The following is a 20880-nucleotide window of genomic DNA, read 5'->3' as shown; positions in this document are numbered from 1 at the left end:
TGTAATTTTTATGAGGACATAATGTATATTTACATAGCTATGGTTTATGTTACTCTGCATACAGTCCATGGGTGCACTGCTCCCTTTTCTTCTCAGGAAAAATTTAGTCTGTGTGGTTCACTGAAACTCTGGTCAGCATAAGCCAGTGTTTGTTGATGTTTGTTTGCAGTCAGGAGAGCAGTATCTCCTTGAATATCATATGGCACTGTTTGTTTTCACATGCAACAATAGACTGAGGCTGCGCCTTTGGCTTTACTAGGTCAGGGTCAGGTGTGTTTGTGTGAGTCTGTTTTTATGGATGGCGATATGTCTTTACAAGTATGTTTTAGTATATGCATGACTGAAAATTTTATATGCACACACTCCTCTGGTTTTACGTGTGTGTGGTGTGTGTGTGTGTGTGTGTGTGTGTGTGTGTGTGTGTGTTTTGCAAGCCCCGCAGTTCCCCTCAGTAAATTTAAGCTGTCATGTGGAAACATCAGCATGGCACTTCAGTCCACTTGTGTTACATGGTGAACAGAGGGCTCACCCCACAACAAGCAGTGCTATCAGGGCTGCTGTGATCTTCTTTATCCCATGTTGGAGCTGCTTAAAATCCATAACATGGCCTGTGGAGATGACCTGAGGGTGTCTTCCTCTACTTTAACCTGTGTCAGTACCTCTGCTAATTTGACAAAAGACTGAATTATGTACTGTGACAGTGCATAGCCATGGTGTAATTATAGATCCAGTAGGTGGATTGAAGCCTTTTTGTCTGATGAGCAGTGCTGATGTCAGTGCACCACCTGAACACATTACAAAAAAAAACAAGACAATACAGCTGACATGAAACCCAGTTCCCAGACCATCCATGTCAATTTATTTTTGTTTACAGGCTTGTACACTCCCTATCTACCTGTTACTTGATAGGTTAAGTGTGTCTTATTCACACATTAATGTGACTGTGTGCTTCAGACACCAAAATCATGGTCTTCCAGCTAATTTGGCTGCTGTACATAGTCAGATGAGCTGTTGGCTGTAGCAACAGTGAGAAGCACCATGGAGCTTTGAAGCTCATTTTCCCCTAAGAGTTACTTGTTTACAGTGTGTTTGTCTTCAAGTGTGGAGCAACGATTCTCCGTAAGTTGAATGGAGCCTCAGTGAGACTAGTGTCAAGTGGTGTAGAGGATGCATTCAGGATTGCTGTCATAGTGAAATGTGAAATTAGCAGGTGTCAGGTATTCCAACAGGAGGACTTGTGTTTTGAGACTGCACGGCCAGCTTTTGCAATGAGCAAAATGATGATGGATGAGTGAATACAGCAGGGGAAACATATTAACACAATGGTTCAAATCCATGTGCCTTTTTGGATCTGTGTCAACTCTCTCCCCCAGACCTCGGACCTGTTTGCCATCATCGAAAGGATGCAGGTACTGTGGTCCAACTTGTCTGTTCTTCTGCCCAGACTTTAATCAGCAGGCATCTTTAGAATTTCACTCGCTTCTGACATAAAACTTCCATTTACTTTTACTTTGAAACTTTCGTTTCTCTGCTTTTCCTACTATTTTTGTGTTCAAGTTCACGACCCTGCTCCTGCAGCACCCTAACGTGTATGTCCATGTATCCTTCTCTTTGCCATTGATGCAGGTTTTTTCTTATTTGCAGCAGTGATAGCCCTGGGCTGCCTTAAAACACCTGATGCCTGTAAATGTGCTGAACAGAGTGTTTGTGTTTTCTCTTCATAGCTGTGTACTTGTCTCTGCGTCACCAGATGTGTAAAACGTGACATTTTTCAACATGTTCAGGTGGACTAGTAGGGAGGCACTTTGTTTGTAGTTGTTTATGTTCAACTCGTTACCCAAACTGGAAGAAACACCATGAAAATTCATATCTCGATTTTAGCGACCAAAATGATCACAGTTATCAGCATCATAATGGTATTATTATAATGCACTGGAAAAATGTTCAAAACATATACAGATACGCACATTAAAATCATTTCTGTTTTTTTTTTTAATGAAAACATTTTGCTGGTTGTGTGACTACAACATAATCGTATGCGATGGGCAAATACAGTCTATATACTCATGACCCATACAGCAGCAGGACAACATGGAGTGTTTCTACAAAAGCAGATAACACTGCAAGCTTCAGTTCACATTACTGATGAGCTATGAGCAAGACAGTTTGACGTTTTTCATCGTTATAAAGTCTCTACCTCGTTCAGTGAGATAGAAGATAACTTGCCTTGCATTCACTGTAAAGCAATGGGAGTGTGGTCATAAAGGTTCGAAATGTTGCCTCTTTTCACAGCAAATTTCTTTCTACGTGTTCTGGGTGACCATCAAAGTTTTCATCAGAACTGTTATAGATTTCAGACTCCTCTTAAAAGGCACGCAGAGTGTGTCAGTGCCTTTCGTCATGTTTTCATTGACAAACCAAAACAAACCCATGTTGCATTCAAGAGCCTGTTACTAACTTTGGATGATGCTGGTTAGTATGTACAGTTAGTTTTGCAAAATGCTGTGAAATCTGAATTAAAATAATTAAAATTTCCCTAAACCAGATGAAAGAACAGCAAACGGAATAAGCCAGTGGATATACTGTAGATCTACAGACTTTAAACAGATACTTTGATCTGTCTGCTACAGGCATCCACAGATTCTCCCTGTTGTTTCATAATATAATATTTTCTTTGTATTTATCTTTTTTCTTTGATAGTGTTTTCTGTGAACAGTCAGGATTTTTGTATTTGTTTCTCTCCTAAAATGACCTTTAAACTTTGGCATTGCTGTGCTATTATCAACTTCACATGGTCTTGAAACACCAATGACATTTTCTTCTCAGTAGTCTGCTAAAAATAGTTCAGTTTTGCACAAAAATATTGCCGGTAGTTAGGTTTAGAATCTGTAAAACAAGCACAAACATCAACATCTTGCTGGAACCAAGGAGAATCACATGTGTGAAAGGCATGTTGTCAAGGCACGAAGATACATTCCAAGCCCACTTTTGGGGTGCGATGATTGAATTTTATTTGTTTCCTGATTTGCAGACCTGCAAATGCATATTTAATTTTTAGTAATGCACTTTGTCCAACATAAAGTAGAGGGAATGAGGGAAGGAAAGATAAACAGAAGCAGTGGGATAGTCTCCAGATAATACATTTAATGAAAGCATTTCCAATTTCCGCTTGATTCATCTTCCACAGTCCTAAAAAAATCAGATTTGATACATTTCAAATCATGCTGCAGGATATTCCATACAATGGGGCCACTGATCAGGAATGCTTTGTTACTCGTTTCTGTCTGTGCTTTGGGAACTCTCAGCAGTCAGCAGAATAAGAATAGATAAAGTAGATTGAAAGCCCTGTTCTGGCACTTTTTAGCCCTCGTGTGGAATTATGGTTAATGATATCTACAGTGTGACTTAATGGAAACACCTTCCCTCTTCTCATTAACTTTTGCTTATCTTTTTCTTCTTCTAGCATATCCCTCTTCTTTACTTCCTCTGTCTGTGGCCCATCTGGTGATTTAGCTTGTGTTATGTAAACATGAATTATTGTCACACAGAATTATGTCACACTGTTGTGCTGCACAAGAAATTTAATGGAACTTGACAATCAAAAATGTTCTGTCTGTGTGTCTCTTTGTTGATATCTTTGCACATGTCTGAGATGTAGATATTTGACCTGTTCTCTCAGCAACCTCTCACTTTGTGTCTACAGGGTTTCAGAATGGATGAGCAAAGATGCCCCCTCCCTCCCCCCCTCAAGGTGAGTTGCAAATCCTCACATCTCCTCATAGACCACGGCCTGGTAAAGCATCCATAATGGCAGAGTTATAAACCTTTCCTTATCTGCTGTCAGACAGGCTTTAAGATGCTCACTGACTGAGTTAGGAACCCGACTGGGGAATAGGACTGCCAAATCCTAAGATGTCCTATTACCTAGACAGGATAATGCAGTTGCCATTGAAGACTGGGAGATACTCTTAACAGGAAGTGTGAAGTAAAGTAAGAGACGGCACACAAAAGCTGGCGATCAGATGAAAGTACAGAAAAACCATCTATTGCTGGTATCTTGGTGAGACATGTTTCATGGTTTCAAAGCATGAAGAAAAGATTAAATTAAAGCCTTCTAAAGAATGAATTGAAACAGAAAGTTCTAAAGTTCCATTGAAATTAATAGGTAAAGGAAAATGTCACCCAATAAATGTTACACACAAGCAAGCCACTGGAGTCTACTTATATGTAGGTCACAAAGTGCCTCACAGTCAAATGTTTATAATCACACAAAATCAAATAAAAGAAAAAAAAAAACAAAGATTAAACACCAGATAAAATAAACACGGTGAATTAGCTGTGTGGCCAGAAGTATGTGAACACCCTGCAACACTGGTTGCACATTTCATATCAAAACCATGGGCATTAATATGCTGCTGTAACAGTCTTCACTCCTCCAGGCAGAATTTTCACAAAATGCTTTAGGGTTTTTTTTTTTTTTCCATTTAGCCACAAGAGCCTTTGAGAGGTCGGGCACTGAAGTTAGGTGTTAAAGCCTGGCTCCCACTCGGTGTTAGAGCTCATCTCACAGGCGCTGTGTGAGCTTGAGGGTTTAGTGTAGGTCACTGAAGTTCATCAGTTTCAAACATGGATAAACATTTCTTCAGGAGCCTAGCTTTGTGCTGTCATGTTGACACAGGAAGGTCAGCTGTTGGAAGTATGCTTTGGTCTAAAGTGTTATTGAGTCTTGTAGCACTTAGTTTTCCCTAAATTAGCACAAATAGGCTCAATAGCCTCAGACAAAATTTACATAAAAGTATGTGAACAGATTATTTTGGCTGTATACTTTGTGTACCACAGCCCATGTGTGAGCCTTGTGATGGGATATTTTCCTTGTTTCTAACTGCAATGCAGATACAGTGGAGACTGACTTTTTCAGCAATCCTTAACTCCAGTAAAGAAGAAACAGATGAAAGAAACATGTTTAGCTGCCATAGTGTTTCTGTTGAGGGCAATTACAATCTGACAGTGGGCTGGTCAGTTCACCACCATCTAACTAGAATATTTCAACAACTACTAAATAATGAAACTTTGTACAGACTTTAATGGACCCCAGACAATACTATCAATTGTGTCACTTCTGCTATTTAAAAGCCTATAACCTATGATGGAACAAGTCCAGGCATGTTCTGCTGCGTTTGTTGAAAGGCAGTCTTGAGAAATGTAAAAAAAATCACTGTTTGAATTTGAGAGAAAGTGGGTTCAAGTGATAAATTGCAGCACGAAGACACCAAATGGTTTCAGGAGTACTACAAGCATCACTGATGAATGCCACGGTAGCTGAATACAAATATCAGGAGGCAAACTGAGAAATTTGTAATTATGCAATGTTCAGTAATGTGTTTTAAATAACACTGCAGCATATTAGCTGCCAGTACCTGAAAGAAAGTTTCACTCTAACTGGCACATGCATATCCAGTAGCAGCCAAATGATTTCTTTTTCAGAGTGAAAGTTGTTCCTTTTTGATGTCAAAAATAAGAGGTTTTCTAACACCCAGGAGGTTATAAATTATTTCACCAAATGACAGATTGAAGCCTCAGATAACTGTGGCCTGCTAACAAAAATGGGCTTTGGTTCACTAAGCATTAATATTAGGCATTTGTCAGAAAGGCTGATAATGTGGCCTCTGTCATCTCTGTAGGATAAGAAAAATAATCCTGAAAAATGTAGAACTGGATCATACTGTAGTTAGTATTCTGTCACAGTGCTTATGCTCATTGTTATTTTCCTCAAAGAACCAAAACTGAAAGTATGACTAGAAGCGGCTGTTTGTCAGTTTGACTCATATTGGTTCCCCTCCCTGCAGACAGAAGAGGACTACATCCCTTATCCCAGCGTTCACGAGGTACGTACAATGTACTCTCCACACTAATAACTCACACTACACACTGTTTTTTAAAGACATCAGACACTGTAAAGCTAAAGGTTCAAATGGGTCAACCAAAGCACACATTTCCGGCAGCAATAAAGCAACGCAGTGATAAGAAGTTGCTAATCAGTATGGTTTTCAACATTATTATTGTCCATCACTGTCAGGTTCTGGGTCGCACCAGCCCTTTTCCACTCATCCTGCTGCCGCAGTTTGGAGGCTACTGGATTGAGGGGACCAATCACGAGCCTAAAGACCCATCAGAAGCTGAACAGCCCCCATGTCCTACCTCCCACATCAAACTGGAGACAAACAGCACTGCCAAGATCTACAGGAAGCATTTCATGGGCAAGGTGAGGATGGGAAAAAGGGGTCTGGCCATATGCATTACAAAACAGCAAAAAGTAAGGATCTACATTGATTAGTCTCTAAAAATATAAAATTTGGTTTGCTAAAGTTTGCTTGTCTCCATTCCAACTTGTCTGATGTTTATGATCTATGATATGATTTGCCTCTAAAAAAAATGTATTTATTCAGTGAAAAACTGTATTTGGAAGAATTAGTGTTAAATACTCCAATTGCTGGACTGAACTCAGCTCATTTGTGTTAATAGAAATAGGAGATTAAGATTTTGTCAAGTAGGAGTGAAGCCAAAGAAAAACTGGGTTGCGTGTGAGTTATCTATCACTCAATCACCTTTACAACTATTTACAACATGTCAGTCTCACACAGAGATGACAACAGTTGCCAGTTGTTTACTTGTGATATTAAAATCAGACAGTCTGTGTTCCCCTTGAAAGCCTTTACTTTAGTCTGTATTACTGCCGTGCTGGTATTCAAGTGATGAAACAAAGAACAAGTACATACAGCACACAATGTGAGAAATCAGTACTATATATGTCGCTATGTTGTACAATATGATTCTGATCTGTGAAACAAATTGCCTACTTACAAATACATCCATTATATGCCTAATCCTCTGTGTTTGGAATAAAATTGATAAAATTTGATACACTGCACCATTTTTCACGCTCTCTCCTCAAGGGCAGTTCAACTACTTTCCTTAATTAAAATTTATTTATTCACAAAGTTATTCTTTCTTTGTAACACTTATCATTTCTAATTTATTACAGCATTTTTTTTTTTTTTTATGACTGTGTCAACATATTGTGAGTTACTGGAGGAGCGCCTACTCTGTATTGCATTAAATGTGTTTTTCTGCCTCCAGGAACACTTTAATTATTACACCATGGATGCTGCCCTGGGACACTTGGTCTTTTCTATGAAGTATGATGTCATTGGGGATCAAGAGCATCTGCGCTTGATGCTTCGGTACAGTTTCCTATTATTTTTATCTTTGACCTGTTTTCTCCCTCGTTTGTGGTTTTCTTCTTAATTGCAGTCCTCTCTTTTGCAGTAACCATTGGTTCTACTCAGTTTTATCCTTTTTTTTACTTCTCTTTTTGTGCTTCTCTCTCCATATGGCCCTTTTCTCACACTGAACTTGCAACAGTCCTGCTTAAAATATCCATGTGAAGCCATGATTCTTGGCATTTACTCATAGGTCTCCCAAACACAAAATGACAGAAGGAAGATGTCAGCTCTCACAGGTTGCCTTGTGATGAATTTCCAGCTCAGTTTTCCAGCTCGGGCAGTGCTGTGGGAAGTCTCGCCCCTGCTGTCAGAGGGCACCCAATAGTTTTTCTCATCAATTTCATATTCAGTTAAACATGACTTTAGACATCCACCGCCTGTTTTATTCTTTCAGTGTCCAAGCTGCTATTGTTAAAAGACTGCTACAGAAAAAAATAATCTTTTCACATGACATGCAACTGTCTAATAACAAATACCTCAGAAATGGATATTCTTGTGTATTTTATTAAGTAAATAATCACAATTATAAACAATACAAAATAATTATTTCAACAAATCCTTTGAAATAATAGCACCATTGCAGATTTTGTAAAAATTCTGCTTTTGGGTCCTTCAAACTAGCACAAAACACATGCCAGTAACCAGAAGAGATTTGTTTCAGTCATTAATATTCTGGGAGTTACATAATAATGTGAGTATAAATAAAATGTTAAAATGTTTGTTTGGTTCAGCATAAACACTCAAGTTTCTCTGTATAAATGTTGACTTAGAAAACGGTACCACAAAGTACTCAACAATCAGCACACTATTCATCTCTGCTGTATGAGGTCTCCCACCCACCATCACATAAACTCATGCTCGCTCCCTGAAACCCTCCACATTCTGCTAAGACAGCTGAGGGGAGGGGGGGGGGGGGGGCAGAACTCAACGCACCATGTAACCTGTGAATTAAGCACCCAAGAGACTCCACTCCACATTTTAATAGCTGCATTCCCTCTTTGTTAATGGAGCTTTACAGTGGATGAATGTGTTATGAGGTAAAAGTCACTCAGCCCACAAAATACTGTACTTCATTTCATTATTGATGTCTCCCATGGACTGGCATGACCCCAACACCCCAGTCAAGCTCACCTCAGTTAGTGTACTCACAAGAACTGACTCATGATCCATATTTAAAGCACCTGTAAGAGATCTACGTGACTATAAAAATAAAATAAAAAATAAAATTAAAAAAAGAAACTCCATCCTCTTAATTCTCCTTTGTGTGTTGATTACAACTCCATGCACACTGCTCCAGCATGTAGAGAAGTCCAGTGCTTAACAGGCAGCTGTGCCTACATATGCTTGCTAAGCTACCAAACAGACTCTCGCTCTCCAGGTGAGTGGCTTGGTGAGCAGCCAGTTATCAGCAGTTTGTGGCTTGTTGGTTGCCTTGAAATTTCAAGTTTTCTGGAAAGGTTCACTATACATTTTACAGTTTAGTGGAAAGTTGTGGCTATTGTAACATGACGCTTTAGGAACAACGAGGATGTGATGTGTGTGTCCAGGTAGGATTCACAGTGCTTACACTGGTGAATGAATTTGATTATTATTTTTGAAACTACAAGTTTCCCAGTAGGCCCAATTATCTCACTAATTATCTAGACATGGATCACTTTGGAACACTAAATACGTACACAGTTTTCATGACCCGCTGAGAAGCCCCTCTGAACTGGCAATGCACTTGCATGAATACTAAGCATCAAGTCATTTAAGCAAGACCAAAACCAAACAATAAACATTTTGACTTTTCAAACTGTTTGTCTTTCAGCACAAAGCTAAAAACCTATCATGATGTGATTCCCATTTCCTGCCTTACCGAGTTCCCCAACGTGGTTCAGATGGCCAAGGTACCACACAGAACTTACAGTCAAAAAACTGCATTTCAGTGCATGTTTCAAATGAGAAAAGTTGAACATACTTTTTTCACTTACAGCTTCTTTGTGAAGAAGTAAATGTGGATAGGTTTTATCCTGTCCTCTATCCAAAGGTAAGCACTAGCACTTATTGTGATTGTTCCAAATTCCACATTATCCACCAACACCACATCTCCAAGAACCTGACTGGAGACTTTTTACTTTCTCATACTCAGGCATCAAGACTTATTGTCACCTTTGATGAGCATGTGATCAGCAACAACTTCAAGTTTGGAGTTATTTACCAAAAGTTTGGCCAGGTGAGTGTGCTTCAGAGATACCACTGCTAATCTTTACTTTTGATGTCATGTTTCAGTCCTCCTGAAAGTGTCCTTTGTTTCCTCCATGCAGACATCAGAGGAGGAGCTGTTTGGGAACATGGAAGAAAGCCCTGCCTTTGTTGAGTTCTTAGAGTTTCTGGGCCACAAGATTGAGCTTCATGACTTTAAAGGGTAATTTTCAGTTCAATTTCTTTAGGTTTTATCAGCAACAGATTTAATTACTTTCATTCAATTCTCAGCAAAGTCCTTCACCTCATGTCCATCAGAAGCAGGCCATCAATCACTTTGCTATTGATTAGAGATGCCTTTAAATGAATCCCTGAAAAGCGATTTAGAGTGTCCTGATATTTGTGGTGTTGCTGACATTGTGATTGAGTAGGCAGAAGAAGTGCCCTTGGCATTCCCTCAGTGATGGATGAGCTTGGATTGACCGAGTGCTCTGAGAGCACACTCTTATGTTCCTCTCCTGACACCGCTTTGTTGGTCTCACCTCTGTCACCCTCTCTCTCTTTGCTTTTACTCACTTTTTTTCCTTCTCCTTTTTTAATTCTGTCTTTTTTCCTTGTTCCTGCCATTAAATCTCCTCTGTCTTCTCCTCCTTTTCTTCCCCAGATTTCGTGGTGGGCTGGATGTCACTCACGGGCAGACAGGAACAGAATCTGTCTACACAAGTTTCCATAATAAGGAGATTATGTTCCATGTGTCCACCAAGCTGCCTTACACAGAGGGAGACTCACAGCAGGTATAGTGACATTTCAGTGATTAATTATCAGGGTAACTAATTTGTGTTTTCAGGGTAAGAGAATTCAGGCCACTAATTGATTTGTAAAGGCCTCTCCTTGTGACACCTCCACATGTTGGACTGCAGCAGCAGTTTTGACTTAAAGTAAATATGAAACTATAACTTAGCACAATTTGTGGAAACATTGGAAAACAACAAGCCTTGCTCTGTCCAACAGGAACAAAATCTGTCCAGCCACAAACTCTAGTTAACTGGTTATATCTTATATTTGTCTTTATTTCTTTCATCGATATCAATATCAATGTGTCGGTTGTGACGGTTTTACAAGTTATGTGCCAGACTGCTTATTGGCTAACACAGTTGTCACTTTTAACTTTAATTTTTGGGCAGATGTAACAAACAAGATGTAACATGTTAATTACTGAGCTTTAGAACTATTGGTTGGGGGATTTGCTTACTGTCCGTATGCTGAGGCATGAAAACATAAACACCTACGTGGGATAAATCATGAGTGAACTCAAGAAAAGGAGGTGAGGCACAACTGTTTCTGAAGGGAGAAATAGAATTAATGATGTCAGATCTGAATGAATGTAACCCAGTTTGAGATAAACATTTCAGGTGACTCAATCCAGCTGCACACTTGTTGAGTTTGTTTTAAGTGTGTGTCTCTCCATGGTGATGTTTAGGTTTTGCAGTCCATCTGCATAGAAGAAATGGATGAATGTTATTCAGCTATTTGGGTTCAAAAGTCCCTGTTTGACTAAATATGAAAGCTGACAGGTCTTAAGCTCACGGATGGTACAGTTGTAACCTGGCTGCCCTTCTTCTGCAGCCACATGGGTCCTGTTTTACTCTCAGCCTTTGCAATATCTTTTAAATCCATTTGAACACAAATATAACTCATATTTGATTTTTAAATATTTCAAATACAATTTGGTTGTTTTATCCACAATGGACTTTATTTGCTGCTATATATCTATCAAATTCCGATCTAGTTTTTCTCTGAAATGTTTAGAAGCAGCCATCCGATATCTAGCAATAAAGTGTTAGGCGTTTTTCTGATGAAGGATAAAAGTCTTAGACATCTGTACGTTTTCCCTTTGAAAAATATTAAACTTTTCCATTTTGACAGTATTTGCAGCAGCTATGACTTGAAGCAAATGAAACAAATTAGGAAAACTTGCCAGGGCCTGAAACAGATGGTTGATTGTTCTCATGTGAACAAACAGGCTGTCTTAAACAGACAGAGACTGTAAAGCAGTTGGACAACTAACTGGAAGTCATTTATAAATCACAGAGACAAACATTTACTGTGCACACAACTCTCGTCTAATATCAACGGGAGTGAAGTGGCTTTGTCAAATGTCTGTACTTTAAGACCCTCATGAGTGACTGAGGGTAATCGAGACATGATGCTGCAACACCATTATTTTGAGGTAACTGAGGAGGAACATTTTTGACTAAGCATTTCTGTTTGTCACCAAACTGTGTTTGCAATATTTGATACATCTGCTTCCACTTCCATGTTGTGGAAAGATTTGGGTCAGAGTGGCTTAACAATAAATATCTGTTTCCGTTTTGCAGGGCTAAACAGAATATGTTTGACATTGTCATATCCACCATTATTAGTGTGTTTAACTGTTTGACTGCTCAACAAAAAACGTTTCTGGGACAGCATTCATTAAGTGTCACGCAGGAAATTTCCCCCAGCTACTGCAAAGTTCTAATTACACATATTTTCTCATATTTTCCATTTGATGAATTTTCCACAAGAAGGGAAACGAGTCATATCTTATCCGATGTGAGATAAGAGAGCTTGCGAACTGTCTAAATTAGAATTCCTCAGAAAAGGCAATGAGGTGGCAATGCAGATTCATATTCCAGCTGAGGAAGAAGGTGTCCCCAATGCTTGGCACCACCAAGGTTTTTGAAAGATATTGCTTGAGTTAAAATTAAAGTTGCTGTCCTCCATGCACATGAGTGTCCTTTTGGCAACTTAAAGCTTTGTGGCAACAAGGGCAATGCAGCTATGCTGCAGCGGTGACTTGGATGGGCCAGCCATGACAGTCAGCCATCTAAAAATTATCTATTATAATTGACTTTTATTATTGACTTTGCAGTGCTTCCATTGATATTCAGATGAATTACTTTTTATTTTTAACAACTATTGAAAGCTTGGGACCAGATTACACTCATTAAGCTTCATGATAGCTACATTGAAAAAGATAGATAAAGTGACTTTATGGGGAGTCTGTAGGTCAGTACGTACATTCATAAATGTTATGGACATCTATGAGTGAATCTTTTTTGTATGTATTTTAAAATAAATTCAAATATGGATTTTCTGTATATTAAATCCTTAACACAGTCTTCAAGAGAGATAAAAGACATCTCACTTTTTTGGGGGATGGTTGTGTAAAATTGTACATCTAATTGTACATCTAAAGGAAGAGATTGACCTCTTGGATCAAAGTCCCATCCATCTCTCTTTCTGGACTATATTTATTCCAATCAGTCTGTCAGTGCAAGTCCTGGAAGTGATTCTGAGACGGGCCTGTGTTTTTTATGCTCTAACCGGTTATTTGAGATGTTTCCGCCCTTGTTAGTTTTCTTAATCTCTGCCATCCAGCTGCAGAGGAAGAGGCACATAGGCAACGACATCGTAGCCATCGTGTTCCAGGAGGAGAACACACCGTTTGTACCAGACATGATCCAGTCCAACTTCCTGCATGCCTATGTGGTGGTGCAGGTGGAGAATGCATGCACGGACAATGTCACCTACAAGGTTGGTTTCAGCTGATACTGTAACAAGAACACCTGACTGACAGTGACCTGTAAAACCTGATTTAGTGTCACTCATTCATTATTCAGGAGCTTTTATTCTACGGTACATGCTTAAAAAGTAACACGTGTCTCATTTATCAGTGTCTCAAGAACTGTGCTCACCTGCTTTCTCTTTCTTTAGGTGTCTGTGACAGCTCGGGATGATGTACCTTTCTTTGGACCTGCTCTGCCTGACCCTGCCATCTTCAAAAAGGTCAGCAGTCACAGCAATTCATAAACTCAATTCCCCTTTACAAGCAGACGTCATAAACCTCCATTCTCTCTGCCTCTTTATTTGCCTTCCTCAGGGTCCTGAATTCCATGAGTTCCTCTTCACTAAGCTCATCAATGCAGAGTACGCCTGCTACAAGGCTGAGAAATTTGCCAAGCTTGAGGTGAGAAGAGTGTGGCAATGCAAGCTGTAGCAACTGTAGTGAGTGCATGCATGTGTGCACACTTGAGCTTGCTGGTTTGTATAGGTGTGTATCTTGCTAGGAATTCTTGACAGGAAGTGATTTCAAATGAAAACATAGATTTATTGTCATCTTACCCATCCAACTATAGTGCAAATTAGGTCTGGTGCTGATGTTCACTATTATGATGTGCTACTGCCATATAAGTGTCATCGCTGTTTCCCGTATTCCTACATTTGAAATGATGAACTAACCTCAAATTCAGATTTCCAAGCATTAGTACTTGTGCAAACTGATTGTGGTTGTCAGGAGCGCACACGCTCAGCCCTGTTGGAGACTCTGTACGAGGAGCTGCACATAAACAGCCAATCCATGATGGGTCTGGGTGGAGATGAAGATAAGCTGGAGAACGGGGGCGGAGGAGGAGGAGGAGGAGGAGGAGGAGGAGGCTTCTTTGAGTCCTTTAAGGTACAGCACCATCCCTCCTTTGACAAGGCACGCTGTTAATCTGCAACTCCACATGCATGAGAGAGAATGGTTATGACTGGAGAAACTTTTAGGATGCTTTTTTCCACCCCTGTCTTTTGGCTGGGATTCTGGGTATTCACACATGAGAAAACAAAGCAAAAAATATTTGCGGTATCTCCAAGGACCAGACCTGTGGTATTTGATTTCCTCACTTGGCCGCTGAACTTGGTCTGTTTTCACATGATGGTGTGGTTTTGAGACTGGGGAGTGTCCCGTTGTGTATGAAAGGCACTTCTCTGCTCCGACTGAGAGTACTCCATCAATGACCATTAGGGTGGTGGAGTGTAGCCCAGCCGCTGAGGCACTGCGGTGGGAGCTGTGATTGCCTGTGCCTGATGAACGAGTTAATGACCCCTCATTAGGGAGCTGATGATGCAGTTTGCATGTCTCCCCATGGCCAGTGTTCCCCTGCTGTTACTCTCTTCGCTCTCTGTCCCCGACTAGTTCTTCATCTTTTCTATATTTCCGTGCAACTTCAGAAAAAAAAAATAGCCAGATCTTTCTGTCGGTCTCTATTGTCTCTTTAGATCAACCTCTTTTCCTAACCTTTATACATAACATCAGTATAAATGAAGTCTTGCCTGCACATTCTGTCTTTCTATCTCTCTTCCTCTCCTTCACACCTCCACAAATTACATCTGCAAAGATTTCCCACTCGCTCTTTTCCTTTCTGCTTTTATCTAGCTGTGTAGATTCTGCTGTACTGCTGTCTCTCCTGCTTTCTTTCACCGCCCCCCCACCTCACTCACACTGTGTCTCATTGTCCCCTCTCATGATGCAAAACCCCACTATGGATGTTCCCCTGTTAAATGATGATTTTGGAGAGAAGAGATGCGACTTCATCCTCCACCACCGCAAAACCTACACTCTCCTCGACCTCCCGTGAACCTGCATTTCTTTCACGTAGCCTCTCCCCACTGCCTGTTGACCTGCACTGCCCCTAAGTGTTCAGAAAGAGTCCTGCATACAAACACGCATAAACACCTATAAGCACAAACCACCGGGAATTCATGTGTGCATACAAATACATACACACCCACCTACACACGTGTGTGCCCTGAGAGATTCACAAAATTTATTCTAAAATATTCATACGTATTAACACTTCACAGTAGGTTAAAACATAATGGACCATTTGGAGGTGTTACTACCAGTAATAACATTAGGGATGGCTCTGTTCTATTCAAGTGTCCCAGAAAGCTCTGATTGTGAGCCAGCCTGCTCAGTATCAGGACCCTAAAGAAACTGAAGCAGCTAAATGGAAGACAGCCATCGTTACTTTTATTTTTTACACCCGTGCTTTGATGATTGTGACATTTAGAGTCTCTTCTCTGAAAAAGACATATTGCCACCAAATTTTAGATATCCAGTGTACGCACTCTATGTATCTAATACACAGAACCAATTTGTGTATTAGCAAAGTTACTATTATGTAAATAACGTGAACTTTTAAAACTGACTTAATTTGAAGTTAGATTGAGTCATTTGGTATATATTGCTTTGAAAAACTGGTCAGTATGTTGGGTTTCCACATTATATCAAAGTGGATCCACTGACAGTATCTCCTCGTTTCTCTCTGTAGCGGGTCATCCGCAGCAGAAGCCAGTCTATGGACGCCATGGGCCTCAGTAACAAGAAGTCACACACAGTCTCCACTAGTCACAGTGGCAGCTTTACCCACAATCCCGCAGAGAGCCCCAAAACCCCAGGGATTGTAAGTAGTCCATTTTGGTTCACATGATGCCCATCAGACACATACATTGAGGATACCATATTTTTCACCAATCACAGCACATTGAACCCCCACAGCACTTTATCAAATTACTCTTGTTGGCACATTGTACCACTTGACTTTCATCAGTAAATTAAATCACCTTTTTTCACTCCTGACATTTTAAATTCACTCTTGCTTTGTGTTAAAGGGACCTTCACTGCATTTTTCCGTTTACGGCTCATAATGATCAGGTTTTTTTGTCTGTTCGGGAAATTAACATCATAACTCTCTGTCAACATTTCATTCTATGTCATCTGTTGAGAGAATTCTAATCATCACACAGAGTGACGGATATGTAGGATGATGCTAAAAATAAAGTATCCAGTGTGGAATGAATCCGATGATTTCCTTCCTTCATTGCAAGATGACACTGACTGTGTGTGAACCCCAGTGTAGTCTCTTTCCTGAGTTTTGAAGTGAGCTCAGTGTAGCAGCTGTATGACTACCCAGACTCCCTCCCTCCTTACTGTGCTTTTGTCATGACTGCTTCCTCCTCCTTTTAATGTCACAACCTCCCTGTGCTGCCTTGTGCATGTGTGGCTGCAGAGCGTGCATGGCACAGGCCAGAAATGCAAGGGCAGCACACTGCACGCTGTTCTGTTTGTGTCTCTTCCAAAGATGGGGTTGATTATGTTTCAACACTTTTGACACTCATTGCAGTTTGGGATTCGGTTCTTGGCAGTATTGTGAATAGCAACTAAATTAACCCCATTTTTTGAAAGGACAAAGTTTTCTAAAAGCTGCCCCTTTGGATTTTGTCAGTCCTTTTTGCCCTTTTTCTCCTTCTGAATGCATCACTAAACAGACTTGTATCCCTCAGGGCAGAACCTGCTGACATGCCTGCTACCTCAGTGGCACTCCATTTCCTGCTGTGACCTCCTATGTTGGACCCCAGCCTGCTTTTGCTCTAAAAAAGCTTCTCACTATTTTCTCAATATCATGTCTTGTCTGTTAAGTCCAGCTGCGAGCTCCTTTTCAAGCTCTTTTGCACCTTGCTGTTTAAATTCTTTGTGCTGTGCGCATGAGATCTTATGATGTGTTCTTTTCTTTTCCTTCCCACTCTTGCTTTTTCAATCTATCATCTACTCTTTCTCTATCTGTGCTCCCCTTACCCTGTCTTGTGTGGCCCAGTCATTGCTTGTTCCAGGGAAAAGTCCCAGTAAATATGGACGCCGAGGCAGTGCCATAGGGATAGGAACAATAGAAGAGGTTCATGTATATTTATCCCTTCTTATTTACCAATTTTGTCTCTGGTCGTTATTTGTCTTACTATAAATTAGTAGTTTATAGTTAAAATGTGCCTGTTTTTGTGGCTGTTTCAGGTTTTCAGATATATAGGTGTAACAGGTTCTTATGACATTTGTTTAATTATCCATTCAATTCTAATTTTATTCATTTTCATTCATTCATATAGTATCTAATGTTGAAAGGGAATGATCCATCATAGACTGAGAGATCTTAGAGCTCATTTATATTTATAAATATGTAACATGTAAGTAGGCTTTACAGGTGATTTCATTTCAGATTGCGTTTTCTCGACACTTTGCAGCAGATCTTAGGGCTTCATGCTCTTCATTTTACTTTAAAGTGAAAGAAAAGTAAGAAACTGAGAAACGAAAGTTGTAAGCAGACTCCCACTTATGTTCTTGGGTACAGCCACTCATTGATGAATCATACTGCATCTTAAATTAGAAGTGTTTAGCAGAAATTTCGAAACTCACAGTCTGGCCTCACTGCTTAAAATAAAAACCAAAAAGAACACCCAACGGGAAGCTTCTATGTTGGAAAGATGATAAACAACTTTATTTCATCAAAGATAAGAGTCATAATAAGAGAGCAAAAAATAAAAAATGAATTACTGCCTGAAGCCCAATGTATGAAAAACCTGTTTTCAAATGTGTCATTATGTTATCTCAGGATTTATCATGTAGACATCCTTCACTTCAATAGCATACTGTGTCATGTACTGTTTGGAATTTATGCTGTGACTGTGAAATGTTAATATACCATAGTGTACGTCTGACTTTCCTTTCGCTATCTGCTGTCAGTCACTGATCATTCCTGGGAAAAGCCCAACCAGGAAAAAGTCTGGGCCCTTCAGTTCTCGTCGCAGCAGCGCCATTGGCATCGAGAACATCCAGGAGGTCCAAGAGAGGAGGTGAGAGGAGAGAGCAGAGCCGATCAGCAGGGAGTGGGTAGTGAGGAGAGAGTAGTGTTGCAACAGATGGTAGCAGGGACATTAAAATGAGGGAATTAGCCATTAGTAGACACCCTATTTAACATACAATCTCTTGCTGGTTGGCAGTTTTGATGGGGTGGTGGTGGGGGGATGGTGGGCTTATTAATGACTTACTTTACTTGAATTGAGTGTACAGGAAGGTGTAGTTTATTTATTTGAGTGTTTTGAATAACAAAACTAAGATTTTCAAAACAGCCCCACGCTTTTGTATTCGTGAATGCTAATTGAATCACTATGTACCGTTACTGCATGTATGATCCGGGGCCCTATGTTTTCATATCAGTGTAACAATCACAGCAGGCGGCGCCATGACAGGTTGTTATTTTCCAGACCTTGAAATTCACTTCGGCCATCTGTGTGGTATTTTGGTGGCCTGTGTACAGTGCACAGGTGGGAGGAGACAAACAAAACAGGTGGGAGTGTTATTTATCTGAGGCACTGCAGAGTGCTTCATTGGTATTTTGGTATTATGCTTCTCTGTGATTGGCACAGCTGTTTCAGAGCTATGAGACCAATCATGTGTCCCTTGTCTCAATCAATCAATCACCACACCTTCCAATTCTTATTCCAACTCACAGCAGCAGCCAAATAGCAAGTGTATTCGGAGACTCCCACACAGTCGGTGCACTCAAGACCTACCACTTAGGGGTTAGCACTCATTGTGCTTGCTCGAATGAAGTGGGGCCTTTCATTTCGTGTACTTTTAGAGATGTATCAGTTCATCAGTTTGTCACTTCAATGAGGAAAAATGTCACTGAGAGTTAAATAGTAGATTAGAGTTTGTAGCAGTTGAAGGGTCACTTTTTCAGATCTTACAACTCATAGATGAACATTCATTAAGAGTTGTGTAATGTGTTACCATGTGAAATAAGTCCACTTATATTCTTGTCATGTGTCAATCTCCATCCTTGTGCTGAAGCCGAGAGGTGTCTCCCAACACCCAGAGGACACCGGACAGCAGTTACTTTCCGCAGGAAAACAGATCAGACAACTCATCCAATCACAGTTCTCCTGAATTTCCTACTACTAAGAACAGGTAGCTATTATTTAATTCCACAGTATGCTGTATTATATTTGCACAGAATTTGTATGGAATTCATTTCCATCTATTTCTGTCTGAATCAGAATCAGAATCAGAATTGTCTTTATTGCCATTGTAAGTGAAGAGGTTTCACATTACTAGGAATTTGTCTTGGTGATTGGTGCAAACATAGAACGTAAGAAAGAGTAACATATAATAGTAGAATAAAATAGAATAAGGTAAAACAAAATAAAATAAATATGGTTCTGGAGGTAGTGCAAAGGTGAGGTAGTGCAGGGTGGAAGTGTAGTTCAAGTAGGTGAGGTAAACAGTGCAAATGGTCAGCAGGTGGATAATGACATGAAGAGTAGAACAGCAATGTGGATGGTTGTTATAGCCATACTCTTGAGCCTCTCTAGCCATTTTAGTGAAACCAAATTTGTATTATCCTTTTTGCAATACGCTTCTTTACGTATTGTTGAATGTATTGTTATTGTTACCTTGATACAGCTAATTTAGAGGGTTGCTTTACAAGTTACAACATCTGGAACAGATGAACTTTGTTTGAAATCGCTACCAGGCAACTGTGAAATAAAAATCAAAACATTCAAGATTCAAAGATTCACAGAGGTTTATTGTCATATGCACAGCATCAACACAGAGTCGCCTGATCAATGAAATACTTGTAACAAGACAGGCAAGCAACTCCAAATAGAATTAAATACATAAAACCTAAATAAATAAGTAAAATAAAAAAAAGCAAAAACATTATGTACATTATGGATACAGTAGAAGCTCGTGCATCAACCTGGAAACAGTATTTACATGTTCAATATCAATGTATAAAGTAAAATATCAGTATATACAAAAAAATAAAAACAGCTCGATTGTGCTGCCCAAATATATTCTGCATATGGACAACAGAGGTGCTTGTCAGAATGACCCAGGTGTGTAGTTTGGTGATGTGTTGCAGGGCGCCATCCATCCCCGAGGCTCAGGACCTCTCCCGTTCCTCATCCAATGCCAGCAGCTTTGCCAGCGTAGTTGAGGAACAGGAGGCAGAGGAGGAGTACGACACAGGACAGGTGGGTGATAACACATTATTGAAGTTCATACTTTGAGGTCACTTTCCCAAAACCAGAATAGCACATTTGTGCTTCCATTAAAACCTTCTCACTTTTACAGTGGGGGAAAAAATAATCCAATTTTATGTTGTTTGCTGTTACCTGAGTAATTGCAACAAAAGATGGGAGAAGGTTTGATGGATTGTGCTATATCCCAATAATGGCAGGTCTCAAAATATATTGCATAGTAATAAATAATGTGTTTATCCATATTCTTAAAAATGGGACAAAAATGCAATTACAGTCACAGAATATGGCTGTTGATATGATTGTGCTGTTTTCTTGTTCTTGGTGAAAAAAAGAGTGAAATAGCTCTCATTTCATCATAGTTCTCCATCTACCCCTCCTGCAGGAAAGTGTGTCTTGTGTTGCGCCGCTCAAGAGAGACTCATCTGTGTACAGCTCTGCAGTGGAGGACAGTGCATGCAGTACCAGTCAGGGAAGTTTTCCAGGTGAGTTTAGGAGAAAAAGGCTCATATTACTGGGTCAGTGATAGCCTGCAGCTGTGAGAAGCTGGCAGGTTACTGAAAGTTGTCTGTTTCACATATCCACAGTATCTGGGGAAAAACTAGATGAAACTGTTACAAGAATAACACTCTCTTCTTCCTGAGCAATTAATATCATAGCACCCATGAGTGATTCACCTCAACGGCATCGCTGAAGTTCCCTGCCAAAAACAGAAGACCTAGTCTGTGTG

General features: G+C 40.0%; 1 protein-coding gene across 25 annotated transcripts in view; it reads left to right on the top strand.

Moving 5' to 3' along the window:
- Window positions 1–20880, top strand: part of rap1gapb (RAP1 GTPase activating protein b) — an 86907-nt gene that overhangs the window by 63564 nt on the left and 2463 nt on the right. For 18 of the 25 annotated variants that reach the window (XM_046382952.1, XM_046382990.1, XM_046382984.1 and 15 more), the window contains 20 exons: window positions 1374–1409; window positions 3704–3751; window positions 5847–5885; window positions 6077–6262; window positions 7138–7241; window positions 9094–9172; window positions 9259–9312; window positions 9415–9498; window positions 9590–9690; window positions 10132–10261; window positions 12891–13046; window positions 13227–13298; window positions 13393–13479; window positions 13807–13965; window positions 15608–15739; window positions 16931–17008; window positions 17848–17957; window positions 18958–19074; window positions 20015–20144; window positions 20536–20635. In XM_046382952.1, coding sequence (XP_046238908.1) covers window positions 1374–1409; window positions 3704–3751; window positions 5847–5885; window positions 6077–6262; window positions 7138–7241; window positions 9094–9172; window positions 9259–9312; window positions 9415–9498; window positions 9590–9690; window positions 10132–10261; window positions 12891–13046; window positions 13227–13298; window positions 13393–13479; window positions 13807–13965; window positions 15608–15739; window positions 16931–17008; window positions 17848–17957; window positions 18958–19074; window positions 20015–20144; window positions 20536–20635 — 2002 coding nt within the window. The remainder of the gene's footprint in view (window positions 1–1373; window positions 1410–3703; window positions 3752–5846; window positions 5886–6076; window positions 6263–7137; window positions 7242–9093; window positions 9173–9258; window positions 9313–9414; window positions 9499–9589; window positions 9691–10131; window positions 10262–12890; window positions 13047–13226; window positions 13299–13392; window positions 13480–13806; window positions 13966–15607; window positions 15740–16930; window positions 17009–17847; window positions 17958–18957; window positions 19075–20014; window positions 20145–20535; window positions 20636–20880) is intronic. The other 7 variants (XM_046383006.1, XM_046382947.1, XM_046383004.1 and 4 more) reach the window with 2 other exon arrangements.

This window comes from Scatophagus argus, chromosome 3, assembly GCF_020382885.2.
Source record: "Scatophagus argus isolate fScaArg1 chromosome 3, fScaArg1.pri, whole genome shotgun sequence".
Lineage (NCBI taxonomy): Eukaryota > Metazoa > Chordata > Actinopteri > Scatophagidae > Scatophagus > Scatophagus argus.
The sequence above is the reverse complement of the archived record's forward strand: the minus strand, read 5'-3'. Positions and strand labels throughout refer to the sequence as shown.